The 22,002-nt window shown below is 42.2% G+C and overlaps 1 protein-coding gene across 8 annotated transcripts in view; it reads right to left on the bottom strand.

The window, feature by feature from the left end:
* Positions 1–22,002, bottom strand: part of KIAA1210 (KIAA1210 ortholog) — a 487,569-nt gene that overhangs the window by 114,268 nt on the left and 351,299 nt on the right. For all 8 annotated transcript variants that reach the window (XM_069212338.1, XM_069212340.1, XM_069212353.1 and 5 more), the window contains one exon: positions 11,868–11,933. In XM_069212338.1, coding sequence (XP_069068439.1) covers positions 11,868–11,933 — 66 coding nt within the window. The remainder of the gene's footprint in view (positions 1–11,867; positions 11,934–22,002) is intronic.

Genomic DNA, 22,002 nt, shown 5'->3' with positions numbered 1-22,002 from the left:
TTGTCGTTTTGCTTTAAGGTAGCAGATTTGGATGCATTTAACTATCCATCTGGCTATACCTTGTTTTGATATTGGGTTTCCTGCATGAGGTTTTTGGAATGCAATAAATAGTTGTTTAGTCTTTCTGATGTTCTTTGTTCTGTCAATGTAGTACATTAATGCTCTTTTGACATCTAATGTATGTAGTGCCCTCTCAGCTACGGAATCTGGCTGTGGGAAGAACACTGGTAGTTCCACTGTTTGATTTAGGTGGAACGGTGAAATAACCTTTGGTAAAAATTTAGGATTAGTCCTTAGGACGACTTTATTTTTGTGAAGTTGTATAAAAGGTTCTTGTATTGTAAACGCCTGAATTTCGCTTACTCTTCTTAGAGATGTAATGGCGATGAGAAATGCAACCTTCCAGGTTAGGAACTGTATTTCGCAAGAGTGCATGGGTTCAAAAGGTGGACCCATGAGTCTTGTTAAGACAACATTTAAGTTCCATGAAGGAACAGGTGGTGTTCTTGGTGGTATAATTCTTTTAAGGCCTTCCATGAATGCTTTAATGACTGATATCCTATATAGGGAAGTCGAATAGGTAGTCTGCAGGTATGCAGATATTGCTGCAAGGTGTATTTTAATGGAAGAGAAGGCTAGGTTAGATTTTTGTAAGTGAAGCAAGTAACCCACTACATCCTTTGGAGTTGCGTGTAAAGGTTGGATCTGATTATGATGGCAGTAGCAAACAAACCTCTTCCATTTACTTGCATAGCAGTGCCTAGTGGACGGCCTTCTGGCTTGCTTTATGACTTCCATACATTCTTGGGTAAGTTGTAAGTGTCCGAATTCTAGGATTTCAGGAGCCAGATTGCTAGATTCAGCGATGCTGGATCTGGATGTCTGATCTTTTGGTTGTGTTGTGTTAACAGATCCGGCCTGTTGGGCAATTTGATGTGGGGTACTACTGATAGGTCTAGCAGTGTTGTGTACCAGGGTTGCCTTGCCCAAGTTGGTGCTATTAATATGAGTTTGAGTTTGTTTTGACTCAATTTGTTTACCAGATAAGGAAGGAGAGGGAGAGGAGGAAAAGCGTAGGCAAATATCCCTGACCAGTTCATCCATAGGGCATTGCCTTGGGACTGCCTGTGTGGGTATCTGGATGCGAAGTTTTGGCATTTTGCGTTCTCCTTTGTTGCAAACAAGTCTATTTGAGGTGTTCCCCAGAGTCTGAAGTAAGTGTTTAGAATTTGGGGGTGAATTTCCCATTCGTGGACCTGTTGGTGATCTCGAGAGAGATTGTCTGCAAGTTGATTCTGGATCCCTGGAATAAACTGTGCTATTAGGCGAATGTGGTTGTGAATTGCCCATCGCCATATCTTTTGTGCCAGCAGGCTCAACTGCGTTGAGTGTGTCCCCCCTTGTTTGTTTAGATAATACATTGTTGTCATGTTGTCTGTTTTGACAAGAATGTATTTGTGAGTTATAATTGGTTGGAAAGCCCTTAATGCTTGAAAAACTGCTAGCATTTCTAGGTGATTTATATGCAGTTTTGTTTGATGTACGTTCCATTGTCCTTGTATGCTGTGTTGATCGAGGTGTGCTCCCCACCCTGTCATGGAAGCATCTGTTGTTATTACGTATTGTGGCACTGGGTCTTGGAAAGGCCGCCCTTTGTTTAAATTTATACTGTTCCACCATAGAAGCGAGAGGTAAGTTTGGCGGTCTATCAACACCAGATCTAGAAGGTGACCCTGTGCTTGTGACCATTGTGCAGTCTTGCGTTCGGGACAATGGCTATGCATGAGGACATCATGCCTAGGAGTTGTAATATCATCTTTTCTTGTATTGTTTGTGTTGGATACATGTGTTGTATGATCTTGTTGAAATTTTGAATTCTTTGTGGACTTGGAGTGGCTACTCCTTTTGTTGTGTCTATTATGGCTCCCAGGTATTGTTGTACTTTGCACGGCAAAATGTTGGATTTTGCAAAGTTGACGGTGAAACCTAGTTTGTAGAGGGTTTGTATGATTTGATTTGTGTGGTGTAAGCACTTTGTTAGTGAATTGGTTTTGATTCGCCAGTCGTCTAGATACGGGAATACATGTATTTGCTGCCTTCTGATGTGTGCAGCCACTACTGCTAGACATTTGGTAAAGACTCTTGGTGCGGTTGTTAAACCAAAAGGCAATACTTTGAATTGGTAATGTATTCCTTTGAATACGAACCGTAGGTATTTTCTGTGCGATTGATGTATTGGTATATGGAAATACGCGTCTTTGAGGTCTAGGGTTGTCATGTAGTCCTGTAGTTTTAGCAATGGTAACACTTCTTGTAGCGTAACCATGTGAAAGTGGTCTGATTTGATGTAGGTGTTTAGTATTCTGAGGTCTAGGATTGGTCTCAGTGTTTTGTCCTTTTTTGGTATTAAGAAGTACAGTGAATAGACTCCTGTGTTTGTTTGTGTGTTTGGTACTAATTCGATTGCATTCTTTTGCAATAGTGCTTGAACTTCTATTTCCAGAAGTTCGGAATGTTGTTTTGATAAATTCTGTGCTTTTGGTGGTATGTTTGGAGGGAATTTTAGGAATTCTATGCAATAACCATGTTGGATAATTGCTAAGACCCAAGTGCCTGTAGTTATTTCCTCCCATGCTTTGTAATAATGACCTATTCTTCCCCCCACTGGTGTTGTGTGGAGGGGGTGAGTGACATCTGAGTCACTGCTTGGTTGTAGGGGTTTTGGGGCTTTGAAATTTTCCTCTATTCCTAGGGAATTGCCCTCCTCTGTATTGACCCCAAAAGCCTCCCCTGTACTGTCCCTGGTAGCTGGACGGTGTTGCCTGCGAGGTGCTGGCTTGTGTGGCCTGACCCCGAAACCCCCTTCTAAAGGGTGTCTTGCGGAAGGTGCTGTAGGTTCCTCTGCTCTGCGGGGAGTAGAGTGCGCCCATGGCTTTAGCAGGGTCAGTGTCTTTTTTTAGTTTTTCGATTGCCGTGTCCACTTCTGGTCCGAACAGTTGTTTTTCGTTGAATGGCATATTGAGCACTGCCTGCTGTATCTCTGGTTTGAACCCAGACGTTCTTAGCCATGCGTGCCTTCTAATGGTCACAGATGTATTAATTGTTCTTGCAGCTGTGTCTGCTGCGTCCATAGAGGATCGTATCTGGTTATTTGATATGTTCTGTCCTTCCTCAACCACCTGCTTTGCCCTCTTTTGTAGTTCCTTGGGTAGATGCTCGATGAGGTGTTGCATCTCATCCCAATGGGCTCTGTCATAGCGCGCAAGTAGTGCTTGAGAGTTAGCGATGCGCCACTGGTTTGCAGCTTGTACTGCGACTCTTTTCCCAGCTGCATCGAACTTCCGGCTCTCTTTATCTGGGGGTGGTGCATCCCCAGATGTGTGGGAGTTGGCTCTTTTCCGAGCTGCTCCTACTACGACGGAATCTGGTGGCAGCTGTGTGGTGATGAAAACAGGGTCTGTAGGAGGTGCCTTATATTTCTTTTCCACCCTTGGCGTTATTGCCCTACTTTTGACCGGCTCCTTGAAGATTTCCTTTGCGTGCCGAAGCATACCTGGCAGCATAGGCAGGCTTTGGTAGGAGCTGTGGGTGGAGGAGAGGGTGTTGAATAAAAAGTCATCCTCAACTTGTTCTGAGTGGAGGTTTACGTTGTGGAATTGTGCCGCTCTAGCCACCACTTGAGAATATGCTGTGCTGTCTTCTGGTGGTGAGGGCTTTGTTGGATATGCCTCCGGACTGTTGTCCGACACTGGGGCGTCATATAAGTCCCAAGCGTCTTGATCCTGGTCACCTTGGCTCATGGTGGTGTGAGCCGGGGAATGTGACGGAGTTTGTGCTGGTGAGACGTTAATTACTGGTGGAGGAGAGGGTGGCGGAGTCACCTTTTTCACCATCTTGGTTTGTGGCGCCTGGTCTGTTTGAAACTCCAGTCTCCTTTTTCTCCTAATAGGGGGAAGGGTGCTTATTTTTCCTGTTCCCTGCTGTATGAAAATACGTTTTTGCGTATGGTCCACTTCGGTGCATTGCAGCTCTTCTTCAAACCTATGCTTTCGCATCTGAGAGGACAGTGATTGCTCCTCTGTATAAGAGCCTGGACCTGGGTCGGTTACGGGTTGTTTCGGCACCGAAACCCTGTCTGTATGTTTTTTCGGCTCCGAGGTGGCTTTTTTCTTTTTTGGAGTCGAAACCTATCGGCGTCGATCTTCGTCGGTGCCGCTGTCTCGGCGTCGAGCCGTTTCTACACCGCTATCTCGGTGTCGTTGCTTTTCTCCAGCACTTTCTCGATCCCGAGAAGGCTGCGTGCCGGTGTCTCGACCGGAGTCGGACGATCTCGGCACTGTTTGGGCCTTTTTCGGTGCCGATGGTCGGTCACCGAATTTATGGGTGGAGCCATGGCCTGGTGGCATTGGCGTCCCCTGGGCCTTGTCACTTTTCTTATGTGTTGTTTTCGACGTCTTACTCACGGTTCTTTGATCGTCGAATTCCTCGGAGTCCGATTCGTGGATCGAAAAGGTTTCTTCTTCCTCTTGTTCCTCGAACTCTCGGTGCGCTGTCGGCGTGGACGCCATCTGAAGTCTCCTGGCTCGACGGTCACGGAGTGTCTTTCGGGACCGGAACGCGCGACAGGCCTCGCAAGTCTCCTCACTGTGCTCAGGTGACAGGCACAGGTTACAGACCAAATGTTGGTCTGTATACGGGTATTTGTTGTGGCATTTGGGACAAAAACGGAACGGGGTCCGTTCCATCGGCGTTGTTCTACACGCGGTCGGGCCGACCAGGCCCCGACGGGGGATCGAAAACTACCCAGAAGGGCACCGGAGCGCGTCGACCTTCGATGCGGTGTTGAATCTAACTACGCCGATCCCGAACGCAACAATACCGACGAAAATCTTCCGATATTTACTAACTTTCCGTTCCGAAACTCGGAGCGACAGGAACACGTCCGAACCCGATGGCGGAAAGAAAACAATCGAAGATGGAGTCGACGCCCATGCGCAATGGAGACAGAAGGAGGAGTCACTCGGTCCCGTGACTCGAAAGACTTCTTCGAAGAAAAACAACGTGTAACACTCCGACCCAACACCAGATGGCGAGCTATGCAGAACATGTGTATCTACAGCGACAGATGCCATCGAACATGGTATTACAACAGATGGAGTTGGCTGTGAAGATCTTGGAGGGCTTCGATTTTGTGATAAACAGGGAGAAGTCATGTTTAACGCCCTGACAGGAGATGAATTTATTTTTAGATGCAGACCTTGGAGCCAATTGAAATTGCCTATGGAGAAGGTGAAAAAGATTTGCAGGGAATTGAAGAGGAAGAAGAGGTCTTAATGGATCACCTTATGGCAGCTAGCCAGGTTGCTGGGTTTACTGTTGGCATCAATTCAGGCACTATTTCCTGGACCCTTGCATTACAAAGCACTTCAAAGACTGAAAGGATATAATTTGCGTTCAGTGGCAAAGTATTCACAAAAAGTGAGGTTAAGCCAGGCAACACTACAGGAAGTGAACTGGTGGTTGATGAACACGGAGGCTTGGAATGGCAGGGCAATTTTTGGAGAGATTTTAGAAATGGTGATCAAGAAGGATACAATTCTTCAGGGATGGGAGCCAGGTGTGGTTCAGTGACAACAGGACGACTTTGGTCAGTCAACGAGACTGTAATGCATATCAATTGCCTAGAGTTGTTAACAGGATCATTCGCAGTGAAGAGTTTTGTGAGGGATTAGGTGGAGTGCTGTGTTTTGTTGAAAATGGTCAATGTCTCAGCAGTAAGATACGTCAACAAGTTAGGGGGACCTCAGTCGAAAGTGTTGGTGGGGATGGCAAAGAACATTAGGAATTATTGTTTAGAAAATAACAATGGTTCACGTTCAGTATATTCGAGGGAACAGCAATGTTTAAACGGATTGCCACTAAGGAAATTGGAGAAATTTGAGCAATGGGAGACTAAACAGGGATGTATTTTTGAGTCTGAGCAGGAGATGGTTTCCATTGGAAGTGGATCTGTCGCGGTCAGGTTGCATGCACATCTTCCAAGGTTTTACAGTAGGAGACCAGACATGGACGCAGTGGAGGCATTTCTTCAAAATTGGGGGAAGGGAAGGCTTTATGCGTTTCCTCCTTTCGCAATGATTCAGAGGGTATTGATGATGATCAACAGAAAGAAAGTGGAGTTGCTGTTGATAAAACCATTTCGGCAGTCTCAGGTTTGTGTCCAGACATAATGGGTCTGTTGATAAGACGATCCAGTTTTGTTACTTTTTTTGCCACAGTTGGGGGTAGATGTTCGGGTAGGTTACCACTATTCGGTGGAGTCAGGTCAACTAATGTTGATGGGTTGGGTGGGATAATTTCAGGAGAGTTTGGCAGATGTCTGAATTATCATAGGAGGCTTCAGAACTTATCAAAGACTCTTGGGCACCAGGAACAATGAAGGCATATAGGACAGCATGGAGAAGATGATAAGGTTAGTGTACTGCAAGGGGTTTGGATCCCATTTCAGCACCTGTAGTGGAGGTAGTAAATTACTTAACTGGCGTTTTTAGGGAAGATTTTTGCCTTTAGTTCAGTTAAAATAATCGGGTCAGTAATTTCAGCAGATCATAATTTGGTAGATGGGCTACCAGTAGGACAATATGTGTTGGAGAGAAGGATATTTAAGAGTGTTCGTATGGAGGTTCCACCAAAAGCAAAGTATTCTTCATTGTGGGGTGTGATGTTGGTGTTGAAGGAGATTGAAAGCTAGAGGAGTAATGAGGTTCTTCCTTTCTAGTTATTATCTTGGAGGATGGCTCTGTTTGGCATCATTCAGGAGGGTGTCAGACATAAGGGCTTTGGGAGTGACTTCAAGAAGTGATCAATCAGAAAGGGTGACTTCTGTCCTTTTATGGAGTGTCATGATAGTTTATATGTGGTCTAGTCTTTGAAGGAGTATAAGAAAATAATTTAATTAAGTTAATGGATGTACTCAGTTGTTGATATCTTTTAGACATCCTCATTGTGCAGTGTCTACGCACACTCTGGCTGGATGGATTAAAGCGGAACTGAGGAAGGCAGGAATTGATATGAATCAGTTTGGTGCACATTCAACTTGAGAGCTATGGTGAGTAAGGCTCATATGGCAGGCAGTACTCTTAATAGTATTATGAATGCCCCAGATTGGTCTAATGTTACTATGTTTAAGAGATTTAACTTTAAACCTGTGGAGACTACTGTAGAAAATATTATAGGCGGGCTTTGAACATGCATAATAATGGTCTCTTTGCCTTGATGGAAATTGCAGATTTTCCACAGTTTTAATGGGTAGGAAATCAAGATTTTATTAAAGTGTGGAGACTAATATTATCCCTCCCATGATATACCCAACCCTTATAATATATTTGAATTTCTTTTTGCTTTCCAAGACAAAATCAAGGCTTCATCCAAGGGAATGGATTGTGGATATTATGGAATTCGTTTATGGAAAACAACAGAGGATCAGTTACATTTTACTTGAGTTTGATGGGACTAAGTAATTTTTCAGCAAAACATAAGGAAGATGGTTGCCGGTTCTAGTGTTATATGCATGTTCTAAGAAGTTTCAGAATGTTTAAAGTACTATTGGAATCTGGATTCATTTGTTGCTGTTTGTAGGAGGGCAATAAAGGGATAGTGCATAATATTAGCCTCTGTGCCTTTAATAAAATCTTGATTTTCTACCCATGAAATCTCTAGAACATCAGCATTATTCTGTGCATAAGCCCCAGCAGCTAACCACAAGCGTGCCAAATTACAATAACAACAATAATAAATGTTTTTCTTTTTCAAATACTTTTAAACTTTGAGGGCCCTTTCAAATTCTAACCGCTATGCATCCTCATATGTCTGTAAAGATATTTTCCATTTGATCATTAGTTCGGATTACACTATTTTATATTCATGTCAAACCATCTATAACCAATTTGCAAATGGAAACTAAAACCTTCTATTTGATTTAATTTTATTCAGAGTTCTCATTACTGCTACTAATACCATCTTCGTGTTCTTGTTGTGGTGTAAGGATTCCACTGGAAGCCACTGGCAAGAATACTGGATTTAAAACCAAAATTGTACTATTCTTACATTAGAGCAATGAAAACAAAATGACTTTCAATGCTGTGACATCACTTGAGGCCTTATCCAGCCTTTATGGGTCCATAGAGAAACAATCAAAACGGTACAACAATTCTCAGGCCTTCAAAGTCCTGTGGGAGGTGGGGGGAATGACAGTATTGCTCTTGTGCCAACTATCACCATTTCTCTCATCAGCTGGGGGTGTGTACAGACCTACGACTGACATAGCTTTCTTCTTTGCTGATGAGGATTAGTGAAAGCCACTGACAGCAAAGTAGCAGCTATCTGTGTTCTTACTGAGAACATAGCAATTCGGGCGGGTGGAGGGGAGGGGTAGGGAGCAGGTGGTGGAGGGAGAAGTGACAGGAAACCAATCCCTGGACTGTATAAATAATATTTAGCCAAGTGGTAGGTGAAATGTGCATCATTTTATGATGCACAATTGTAAACTTCAGCAAATATGCAACAATTAAGCATAATGCAAAACTGGCATTTGGTGCTGTATTTTAGTGCTAAAGTTGTACTTGTGTTCACTTTGGACTTGAGGATGCATTTTGTGCTACAAATAGTGCAAAAGCACTGAACAGCTGCTGCTCGTGTTCTGTCCTGTGTTCCTGTAGTAACTTTTTTTTTTTTTTTCTTTTAACAGCGAATGGCGCATTCCTCTGTTAAATTTTAACCATGAATATCTCATTACTACACGATGTGGCATAATCACATTATTTCGAGAATTTCTTATAACAAGAGTAACACAAAATTACAGAAATTGCACTAATTAGGCTGGCATACAGGCAAAGAGAGCTGATTACCATGTGCTGGAAGATGGTGTCAAATGCCAGGTGTATGTTTTTAAAAAATATATATTTTAGTGGCAGAGGGGAGAGCACTGCTGATGGTGGTCATGGTGGGCGGCAGAACACTAGTTTTTTGTGTGTTTATTATTTTTGTAACTATGATTATTAACAATGGATGTCTGAATTTGAAATGTATGTGATTAATTAATTCTGAATGAATTGTTATTGGTTTGCCAATGTAATCATGATACAATTCAAACAGCAACCAAGTAATGTGGATCTACACTGATATATGAAGGTTGAACAGTTATTTATAAAATATCTTTGTAATAATCTTGTTACAATCACTGCATCGCTGAGGTCAAACATATGTCAGGGGAGATAAACTGCTACTCCAGTACCAACATGGTAACCCAATCAAACAGATTCTCACATAGTCTCCCAAGTCAGGACAATACAACACATGTATGTAAAGCGCATGCTCATCCCTCAAGGCATCATGGTGCTGAATAACAGGTGTTTGTTGCAAAATGACTATTTTATTGACCTCAGGAGGATAAAATGGCTAAGTGGACTTGCCAGGATTTGAACCTGTGGCCATGAGTTCAAACAGGTTTCTGGAGAGGATGCATTAGTCTACAGAACTACCAGACATGGCAGGAAAACAATGTGCACCATTGGCCCACACCCTCCACAATAGTTTTAAAGACTTGGGCACAAGGCAAATCCGATCCCACACACAGGCTGGCACAATGACTCGCAAAAGAAGCAACTTTTTTCCCCAGTCAGAAAAAAGCAGTGCCAACTTGTAACAAGTAGCAGTCAATCTGCAAGTGTGAACTGGGGTCCTGGATGAGCAAAAAACAAGCACCTTTAAGCAGCTCCCAGTCCCCCGTAAGCAAGACACTCAGCAGTGGTTGTAATATGTGACTGGACTTTGCTGATATTGCTGTGTGCATGCAGGTCAATGTAGCAATATTAACTTATTGTACAGTTTTAGCTGCTGCCAGGAAAGGGTGGGTGGGGCAGCGAGCAGAGTGTTGGGGGTAGTTAAAAAAATAAATAGACTTAACTTCCCCTCTGCGATCCACCACTACCGCCAGCCGCCTTGTCCCGTGTGCTTCCCTCCCCAACCAATCACTGTGCTTTTCTCATGCTGTCACACAGCATGAAAGAAGTGCTGCGATTGGCCTGAGCGGGCAGAAATGCCAATCAGGGAGGAATCAGGGAACTGAGATTGGTTTCTGTCAGGCTGTAAAATACAACCAGGTGACAACCAGGTGGAGAGTTTCTAAGTGTGCATGTCATATTGGCGGGCCAAACTGATATGTGCACTTAGAAGTGCACATACCACTCCTCCTCCTCTTGATGTGGAGGAGGCTGGCCCCACCCACAATACATAGGCAGAAAAATAAAGGGATACTAAAGTACTTTTATTATTGCTTTATTTTTCTGCTGTTCGTCAATGGGGATACACTCCTCCACCATAGCGGCGGGGCCGCCCCTCTTATTGTATGGGGTGACAACACATAGCTGTGAGGGCCAGGTGAGAAAGGAGAGGGAGAATTGCTGCCCTGAGCTGAAACCATATGATTGTCAGCCAAAGATAATTAATCCTGTTGCTAATAACAAGCCGTCTTAATCAATATTAACACATACTGTCTGATAATCATTAACACAATATTATTTCAGCTCTAAACTTGTGCTGCCTACTCTGCAGTCTTTGCAAGTGAACACTGTTTTAAGGAAGAAGATGAAGGTTAAATGCGAGGGTCACCATTCTTAGAACCACAAGACCTGAAATCTAAACCTAGCTTTCACATTTATCCTGGCCAGCCAGCCTGACATTCTCAGAACCAACTGCATCATCTACAAACCCATCATGATCAGCACCCCTGCCTAGCTGATTGACAAGTTTACCACCTGCGGAAGCTCTTGGCAAACCCAAAGCCAGGACAGCATCAGAATGGAGGTGAAGCAGTGTAAAAAAAGAAAGAAGGTACAAGGTAACAGGAATCTACATCAATGCACCCAGGATTAGAATGACATCCACATATCCAGCAAGATTATCAGAGCACTGCTCCAATTTAGGAAAGAGCTAATGAATCATGCTCCAGTAACAGTCCGGTTTCACCCTTTGAAACCAGCTGCGCCGCCAATCACACACTATCTTTGACTTGAACCCTTTACAGCTTTTAGCTGCCTTTTGGCTAAGTTGGTGCTACATAAACAGTGCATATATATATACAAAACATGATTGTATTCTATGACTCAAACTGTAAACATGTACTGTAAATATAAAATAAGCATTGGCAAAGCTAAATGTCTGAATTTAATGTGGCAATGCATGTATGCAGCATTTGTACATGCCTGTGTTAGCTTATAAAAGCCTGACAAGTTGGCTATGCCAATATTTATCAGTTTACACTGTTGCTCCAGTATGCTAATTGTGAGTCGTGACTATAATATTAAAAAAAGCTTACTGTCATGAAAAAATAACAAAACAAAAATAATGTCTGATAAATATTTTTACGTAAGTTGAAAAATATACAATAATACATTGCAATGGAAGCACAAAATAGGAGGCAGAATGATACACCAAAATGCAAATAGCTTGACGTGAGAAAGAAATACTCCTATCTTACAAAAAAATGGTAAATATAGACCATGCAGATAGCTGGGATGTCATGTGAAATGTGAAAACCCATTTAGGGTCTTGTGTTGAGCAAATGACATGCATTAGCACAGCAGTACGTGTATTCTGGTTACTGTTAGAAAGTTTCAAGTTGATCCCCCACACCCTACCTCTGTACAGCTTTCTCAGGTGTCAGAAGTCGCTGGTACAACAAACAACATCTCTGTAATAGACGCACATACCCCTTAGATCTGGGTCTGTACTGTATCAAATGTCTAAAGGAAAGGAGGAGTTAAGGGTAAAACGTCTATCAAAAACTACGCAATAAATTCCGAGGGTACCTGTTCATCTTCACTGTCTGTTCCACCTAAACTCAGGGAACTTCGGTGCTCCACAGGTCTGAAAGACTGCAAATCAAAATATAGAGATTAACTCTTTCGAAGTACTGGCCTTTTGCATATATATTAAAAACAATTAAGAGCACGAAAGACAACCGATTTTTGATGCAATACTATTAAATCTTGTTAATACTAAATTTGAGTTCAATAGTGTGCTATCAATGAATGGGTGTCAGATTGGGTGACTGCAGAAGCACAGCCGAGGTATTTGTTTTTAAATTTTATGTTTCGACCATTCAGTCAGGTTTTTTTGTCTCATATCCACACACATTATGTTAGTTTATTTTCAGTACACATGCACATAACGTGAGGATTACCTTGAGTAACAACCATTGGCAACATCAATAGGTCTGGCTTATGAATGAAAGTGAAAGTGAATGAAGGTGTATCTTGGGTCGTGATGGGTTTAGGTACTCAAGAAGGTCTCATACATGCACATTGTCACTCATCTTTGCAATCATTCTTGCATTCATCCTCTGACAACTGCAATAAAAACAAAAAAACTCAATATATGCAAAATAAATTATAAGAACACAAGTAGGAAAAAGAAAACATGCATCCCTCTACACATGACATGCCTATGCTTGTAATATTGAAACTAAACATAGCAGAGGCTGACAGTATTGCAAAGGTATTGTAAATAGTTTACCAGTTGTCCTACAGTTCAAGCATGGTGCTATGTTTATAGCCAACGGATTGGCCATCATGGAATGGTAAAACAATGATACAATACAGAAAACAGCATTCCATAATGGTATTCTGACCATTAGAACTTTAGTGGAAGTGGCCACATGAGATGCGGCACACTGCAGATGAATTGTGCAGTAAGCAAGTGACCTGTTAGCACTGCATGGAGAGCTGGAGTATCCTCTTAAGAAACTACAAAAAAGAGAAGAAGCAAAGAAATGAAAGGGAACAATAAAATGAGAAAGTTCACAACTAAAGGATTTTCCAACCAGCCCTGACGCTGAAGTGCAATCATTTTCAGGTGGATGTGCACATGTAATCAGAAAATGCCATAATTCACAAGGCGAGAGAGCCAATGACTGGTAATGAACCTTTATCCCATGCATGCAGTTCGCGGTCATGGATGGAAGCAGTGTGTAAGTGATACTCAGACATACCAATGGCAGGAAATAGCTAATGCAAAGGCCCTCTATGTTGTGACGATATGAAATGTATTACCTAGTGGCGTCAGAGCCCCAATGCTGGGAGATGTGATCCTCAGGCCGATATCAGCCTGAGGAGATGGGGAGGGGGGCATGCAGGGCTGGGTTGTTTATTGGGTTGGCCGCAGGGACTGGCTGCAGACCAGGCCCTGCGGCCAACCCCAGCAGCGCATGGCTGAAGGCCCTGTGCGGTGATGTTTGGGTTAATGTATAGTAATAAAAATTACTATACATTGGAAAAAAAAAAACATATAAAGTCACTAAAAAAAAAACCAAAGGCTACAGGGACGTTATTGTTTGGCTTCCATTTTAAATGTACAAAACCATAGAAATTCACCTGTTATAGTTAGACTTATCTCAAGTAATTACAACTTGTGCCTTAAGGTAACTATAACCCGCGCCCTTGCATGCACTGCTAAATACCCCACAAATTACGACAGTCATGACATCTTTGATAACATCATTGATAATATCAATGTAATATTTGAAGTAAAATATTTGACGAAAAAAACTGTGCATGGGGAGGGTGTGAGTTATAATTACTTGAGAAAGGTAAATTTCTATGGTTTTGTAAGTTTAAAATCGTAGCCTAACTATAATGTCACTGTAACCTTTGTCTTTTAAGTGAATTTCTATGTTTTTAAAATTCTTTTTCCTAACTATAACTGTGAAAAAGAAATAGATATATATATATACTTATATATATATATATCTATGTTTTTCATTCTAAAATCCTGACAGACAAATAAGAAGACTTTCTAGCAAGAATTATGAGTGAAAATCTTCTTATTCAAGGGTTTGTGAGAAGCAGTAACCAATCATTCCCTGCAAATGTAATCTGTGACATTCCATGTAACAAAATAGATATCTGTAGGCTTTAATGCAGAGAAGTAACAATCCACGCTTTAATGCCTATTGACTTTAACATATGTTTTTCACAAAGATTATGTCACGTCTATTGTGGTCATCATTACTTTTTCATAATAAGTAGCTGATATCTATTGAAACAGAAATACTTTTTCCTAGTGAACAAATGAGGCCTGTTATCAATGGGTTAACACTATAAACAACTGAGGGCTTCCATACTGAGCGTAAGCTTTCCCAGAAGGCAACCATCAGACTACAGTCATAAAATTCATAGTATACAACATTACAGCTGGCAAAAAAAAATACTATGTATGAGTTTAGCAGACGGGAATACCCGTCTGCAAACTCCCGACAGGGGGGCTGCCACTGTAGTGGTGACCTCCCCGCCAGACCTATTACAAGAGCTTCCGTACTGAGCGTAAGCTTTCCAAGAAGGCAACCATCAGACTACAGTCATAAAATTCATAGTATACAACATTACAACTGGCAAAACAAAATACTATGGGCCTAAGTATGAGTTTAGCAGTCGGGAATACCCGTCTGCAAACTCCCGACAGGGGGGCTGCCACTGTAGTGGTGACCTCCCCGCCAGACCTATTACAAGAGCTTCCGTACTGAGCGTAAGCTTTCCCAGAAGGCAACCATCAGACTACAGTCATAAAATTCATAGTATACAACATTACAACTGGCAAAACAAAATACTATGGTCCTAAGTATGAGTTTAGCAGTCGGGAACACCCATCTGCCAAACTCCCGACAGGGTGGCTGCCACTGTAGTGGTGACCTTGATAGAGCGGTCCGTACTGATAATTTACCTGTGTTTGGACGCTCTTTAGGCCGATGAATCTTTTGACTAAGTGGGAACTCTCTGTACTCTTAATCGATCAATTGCATTCAAAATCAATAATCAATAACGAACATAAGCAATACCTTGATCGACATAACACTTAACAATTAATCCAGAATACATTTCGGCGAACCCTGACCTTTCAGTCAGGAATAACCACACCAGTTTATTCAAAGTTAGTGAATTTTATTTCCCTATATTAGCAAAGCTAGCACAATATATATGTGTCTCAATACCAAATGATAAACGTAAATGAACATTAATAGCTGTCCATAGCGGCGAAACAGGTGCAATCTATGTAGCATTTGAATCACAAGGCATTCGATAATAGCAATGCAAATCACTAATACGATAATCTGTAATGAACTAATCGCATACATTTAGTCAGCATAACAAGATCTCAAATTGCATCGTGCGACATATGGAATCCTCACCTAACCTCAAATTAGCATCGGCATGTGGGGCTTCATGCAAAAACAATTTAGCAACATTAATTTAGAAAAACTCCTAACTAGGGCTCTTATCAAAATCAGCAGTTGGTTACCTAAAGGAAACACAATGCAATTTTACAATTTCCTTTCATATTTACCAATTACGATCAGCAATCAAGGAAGTCTTCGTCTCACAGGTACCGTTCTTCGATCAGCATGGGACGGGGCAAAGGGGCAGGGGTGGACGGGCAATTGCCTCACGGCGGCAAGGTATAACTACTACTTCATGCAAGGGATCAAATCAAAGTTAAAGTCTCTAGGGCCAGAATCATTAAAGTCTCTTTCTCTCGATTTGAGAAAACATCAAAGTCACTCAAAATGGCGTCGCAGCAAAGTGGGCCATAATAGCTACGAAATCTACAAAATGGCGTAGTGTCCGGGTAATGGCCTAATCTCTTCTCGTGCACCTGGTTTTTATAGACAACAGTTCGAATCCAGTAGGGTCTTCCATTGGAGGGTTCATAGGTTAGCTTCAAATTATCCAATCAAAACCAACAGTTCTCAAGCTTTTACTTAAGCATACATTATCCTTGGAGATGGGTACGCAAGTTGCAACATTTTATGCCAATTAGCTCACTTTCAGAGCCTCCATTGTCCGCACCTGCAAATCGACCTTGGAGTAAAGAGAAAATATGCCAGGCTGGCACGAAACCTTAAGATAGGCATGTGAACAGTTTCTGTGGAAAAGTACAGCTTCAAGCAAAAATACACGTTTAATAGCACATTGGAAAAATACGAGCATCTAAACCGTGAGACCAGGCAGCTAGGCCAAAGCCTCCGCTAAAGTCATGCTAAGCTAGAACATTTCAAACAAGCAAATCGTAGCACACGTTTATGATTATGTCGGATTAGTGCAATTCTAATACACCACGTTATATAAAGCACGCTTATAAATGTTGGCAAACTACTCTGAGGGCACATTTTGTCCCCGTACAATCTTTATTAGTTCGGTTAAAGTCACACATGATTATTTCACACTACGTTTACGCGTTAATAAATGTAAAACCTTCATTTTCTGCTTCATCAATCCCTCCTCTGATGACTACTTGTCATCACACCAAACCATGCCCACAAATTTTATTCCATTAAAATTCTGTCAGTTCTCTTTTCCTTTTAATTCCCCTAGTTTGCGCCTTGTATTCTTCTGCCATTCTTTTCATAATTTTCTCTTCTTTTCTTCTTTTAATTCTTTCCATAATCATTATTATTCCCCTTTTTATTCCCCAAATTCCAAATATGCAAATCAGTACAATTAATATTCCCTCTATTATTTTTTAGTAATATTCCATTCCAAATTCCCCCAATCCAATGTCCCACTGAAGCAAGTCCCTTTCCAACCTTCTCCCACACTCCTGGTTCTTTCAATTCCTTCAAATCTGCACTTTCTTTTGTTAGATTAGCAAGCATAGTTTTAATTTTCACACTATTGTCAGGAATATAAGTACAACAGTGTCGTGCACCAAGCATTTTGCAAACGCCACCATCCTTTGCTAAAAGAATGTCTAAAGCAAGCCTATTTTGAAGAGTCATAGCTCTTTCCGCTGCAAGTTCAGCATCTATCAGGATTATAGCACCTGAAAACTTTGTCAACATGTTATCCACTATAGTAGACAACTTTCTTATTTTGATGGAATTCAACACAACTCCCAATGAAGGAATCATGGCTCAAAATATATCTCCTACCACAGCAGCTGCGGTCTCTCTTTTCTGGATACGATGGGATCCAGATGTCTTGTGAATCATCGATAGGTCATCCAGTTGATAAACCTTTGGGAACACTATACCCAAATAACATCTCCCCCACCATCCCTTTGGAAGACGATAATAGGCATTATACCCACAAATGTAATATACACCTGGAATGACAGGGTCAAGTCCGTCCATCATGAATGTCCATTTGGCCTTAAAGATAAACGTATGTTTACACTCACTCGCTCCTACAAAAATGTTGTCATAATAAGATTCACCTCGATATATACAACATTTCCCTACATGCCAAGCATCTAAAGCTATTTTCCCTTGTGTCTTTATAGCAGCAAAATCATAATTATCTACTGAAGTCCTCTTATGTAGCTCTTTTTCAAATTTCGCCTTCATTTGTGCCCTTCTATCATCTGTGCGATCTAAAAAGCTTATTTCTACTGCAGAGAGCGAGCAGGTAAGGTTTTCCCTATGAGCGTGAGCCGTTTCAAAAGGTTGCATTGGCTCGAAAAATTCCCTCATTATTTTAGCATCCCAATCTTTAGCAATCTGGCTTAGCTGCGCTATTATAGGAACATATGCAAAGGTAACATCATAATTTGAGTAAAAATACTGTATGTTAGTTTGACCATAAAACCTAGACATTACTATACTACATGTAATCCCGTATGTAAGAGGCATGTGGTGATAAGTCACCCCTTTCTTTACTGATGTCGGTATCTGTGTACACACGTAACAATCCTTCGCATCCATAGTCTCAACATATTCTGTTAGCAAGCGATAGAAAACGTTATACGAAAGCTCTTTCTTATCGTGCAAGAGCCTCTCATCCAATGCTAGTCTTTTCAATGCGGTTAGTTCGGTGACAGTAACAGGAGCAAAAGTAGAAGCCTCAATATTCTCATTCTCACCCTTTCCATGCATTCCAAGCACAATTGCCATTATTATTAGTACACATGTAATTACCAAGCCTATACACACATATTTACAATATTTCTTTCTATTATTTTGCGTCATGATCTGTATAGAATCAGGGAGCTAGAAGCACCTATAAATGAAGCTATTTAGCAATTCAGTTACGAAGCTGAACGAGCACAATGTTCACACTGTTTTCTTCAAGAGGCCAGTCACTTATCGGTTAGCAGCATTTGTCTCAATTCGGCAATAACTCAGTCTTTATCAGTTCAGCAAGTCTCATCCGGTTTAGCAATGTCTCAGCTGGTTGTTTGTTTCACGTTAGATTGTAGCAAGCAATATCATTTATTACTCTTTCAATCGACAGAGTCTATAAAACTTTTCTTTTCTATTGGTATCTCTTCTTCTTCTTCGTTCTCGATGCTTAGAGATACAAACTCGTCAGTCCAATCGTCATTGACTGCATATGCCCATTCAGGACCGGAATATCTCCTGTTTGGTATCCTTTTCCTTTTCAATTTTGCTTCCCTTTTCGATTCTGCCTCGCTGGTACTTTCCTCTTTTGTCAAGTCTTTTTCTTCACTTGACGATTGTTCCACAACAGTCACTTCCTTTCTTTTCTCTTTCACTTTTGGCCTTCCTCCCTCGTTCAAACTTTCTTTACCCCTTTCTTTTATTGGTGAAATACTTAGTCTTCTCTTTGCACCGTGTCCATTTGATGGACCTGCAATCTTTTCTGTGGAAGCTTGAACCTTTTCGTTCTGTTCTATCTCGTCCCCTCCTTCTGGGCAATCAATAACGTTCTCTTTTTCTTTTTCTGTATCGTCTGCTTCTGGGAAAGCCCTCCTCTGATCAGGCTCTCCTGCGTTTTCAACTTTTTCGAGCCCTTCGTCACCGTTACTTTCGTCAGGCTCTTTATCACTTTCAGCTGCTTCAGGTTCCTTGTCACCTTCAGCTGCTTCAGGCTTTTTGCTACCCTCAGCTGCTTCAGGTTGTTTGTCACCTTCAGCTTCTTCGTCGCTGTCTGAACTTTCTCCTTGGTCTTCCCCAAGCGAGTTGGTGTCTTCGTCCTCAGAGAATATCTCTTTCTCTCCCGTTTCTGCCTGTTCACTTTCAGTTCGGTTTTGTTCTGTCTCAGCACTCAGCACTGTTTTGTCAGGCACTGGCAGTTTTAGCGCTTCAACTTCCTCATCTGTGGGACACAACACCTTCTTTGTGTGACTGGCGTGAATCCAGTTGGGAACCCCCGCACACTTCACAGCGGTAGTTGTCGTCAGGATCACTTGGAAAGGGCCTTTCCAACGGGGTTCCAGACACGACTTTCTCACGTGCTTCTTTACCACGACCCAGTCACCTGCTTTCAGTGCGTGTCCTGGACCTTGTATCGGTGGCAAGGTGGTCGCTTCCACCTGGTGAGAGAAAGAGCGAACCACGTCAGCCAGTCCTTTGCAGTAGTCTAACACCATATCATCTGTAATATTCAAGAGCGCGTTTGCGGGAACTGCAGGAAGTCTCATAGCCCTGCCCATGAGAATTTCGTGCGGAGACAATCCAGTCTTTCTATCAGGAGTGTTTCTCATTGACATTAGCACTAAGGGCAATGCGTCAGGCCATTTCAAATTTGTCGATGCACATATTTTCGCCATTCTCGATTTCAGTGTACCATTCATCTGCTCCACCAGTCCTGAAGCTTCAGGGCGATAGCTACAGTGCAGCTTTTGCTCAATGTTCAGCGCTTCGCAAAGTAACTTTATCACCTCGTTATTGAAGTGACTTCCCCTATCTGATTCTAAAGAGATCGGGAATCCGAAACGTGGTATCAACTCCCTCAACAATAGCTTCGCAACTGTAAGGCTGTCATTTCTACGTGTGGGGTATGCCTCAATCCAGTGACTAAAAATGCACACAATCACCAACACATATTTCAGACCTCCATGCACAGGCATCTCAATGAAATCCATCTGCATTCGACTAAAAGGCCCGCTTGCCCTACCAATGTGGCTCGCGTTCACAACTGTTCCCTTTCCTGGGTTCATCTGCTGGCAAGTGACACATCGATGGCAAACTGCTTCTGCAGCTTGACGAAATCTGGGGTTAAACCAATCAGTTTTGAACAATCTTATCATGGCATCTCTCTGGCTAGGTGAGCCTGCCCATGATAAAACCGCGCAAGCTGTGATAAGAGACTGTTTGGCAAAACAAATTTTCCCTCATTTGAAACCCATAACTCATCTGGTCTTTTTATACATTGTGATTTAATCCAGGAATCTCTTTCATCCTCCCTGACATTATTCTGTAGTGCTTTTAGTTCCTCTATTGTATCTACGATCTTCAAGGCAAATGCTTCAGCTGGTTCGAGTTCTGGTTCACTTATTGAATTCCATTCATCTCTGAGTAATATACAGTTCAAGGCACAAAATCTTGCGACTTGATCCGCATATGCATTTCCCAGAGAAACATAGTCCTGTCCTTTTGTGTGAGCACTACACTTTACCACTGCAATTTCGGCTGGCACTTGAATGGCGTGTAACAATTCCCTTATTCTCTCCCCGTTTTTTACTGGGGATCCTGAAGAAGTCAGGAAACCTCTCTGTGACCATAGTTATCCAAAGTCATGCACAATCCCAAACCCGTATTGACTATCAGTGTAAATGTTGACTTTCATCAATGCAGACAGTTGACATGCTCTTGTAAGGGCTACAAGTTCTGCTACTTGTGCAGAATAGACTCCTTGAAGCCATCCCGCTTCCAAGACCCCTGTTACAGTGCATACAGCATATCCTGCTTTCAAAATTCCCATCCCATCTCTTAGACATGAACCATCAACAAAAAGAATTTGGTCATTTTCATCAAGCTTAGTATCCTTGATGTCCGGTTGAGGTTTTGTGCAAAATTCAGTCACCTGAAGGCAGTCATGCTCGACGTCTTCAGCGTTCTCAATTTCAGCATTTTCTCCAGGAAGCAAGGTTGCTGGATTCAACGTAGTGCACCTTTTCAGCTGCACATTCGGTGAGCCCAGAATTATCGTTTCATACCTTATGAGTCTTGCTCCAGTCATGTGCTGCGTTCGGGAGCGGGTCAAAAGTATCTCGACTGAGTGAGGGACCATGACTGTTACTGGGTGTCCCATCACTATTCCTTCACTCTGAGTGAGGCTGATACCAACTGCTGCTACGGCGCGCAAACACCCTGGGAGTGCTGCTGCGACCGGATCCAAAGTAGCTGAAAAATACGCTACTGGTCTGTTTACGCCACCATGGGCTTGAGTCAAGACAGACAGAGAACATGCATCACGTTCGTGGCAAAACAATGTGAAAGGCTTTGTGTAGTCAGGCATACCTAAAGCTGGAGCCCTGCACATGCATTCTTTCAATTCAACAAAAGCATCCATCTCATCTCCTTTCAGCTCAATTTGATCCAAGGCATCCTTCTGGGTCAGCTTCAGTAAAGGCTTTGCTAGAGTCGAGAAGTTGGGAATCCACTGGCGACAGTAGCCCACCATTCCCAAAAACTTCCTCACTTCCCTCCTTGTCTTTGGTGGACTCATTTGAAGTACACTCGTTATTCTTTCCTTCATTATCTTCCGTGACCCTTTCTCTATCTGGTGACCCAAGTATTTCACTTTCTTCTGACAGAACTGTAATTTGGAAGGAGACACCTTATGTCCATTCCTTCCCAAATGATTCAACAGAGCAATGGTATCGGCTGTGCAGCCACTTTCCGTCTTTGATGCAACCAGTAAGTCATCAATGTACTGTACTAGGGTTGACTCGAATGGCAATTCTAATGCTTCCAAATCTTTCTTTAGAATCTGATTGAAGATTGACGGTGACTCAGAAAACCCTTGAGGAATTCGACACCAACTGTATACTCTGTCTAGGAATTTGAAACAAAAGAGGAATTGGCTGTCCTCATGAAGAGGCACAGAAAAGAATGCTTGTGACAAATCGATGACTGAGAACCATTCGGCATCGCAAGGAATTTGAAACATTATCACAGCTGGATTCGGTACGACAGGGCAGCACTTGACTATGATGTCATTTATTTTTCTCAAGTCCTGCACAAGTCGGACCTTTCCACTTGGCTTT

Source organism: Pleurodeles waltl, chromosome 2_1 (assembly GCF_031143425.1).
Source record: "Pleurodeles waltl isolate 20211129_DDA chromosome 2_1, aPleWal1.hap1.20221129, whole genome shotgun sequence".
NCBI lineage: Eukaryota > Metazoa > Chordata > Amphibia > Caudata > Salamandridae > Pleurodeles > Pleurodeles waltl.
This window is presented reverse-complemented; position numbering and strand designations above follow the sequence as displayed.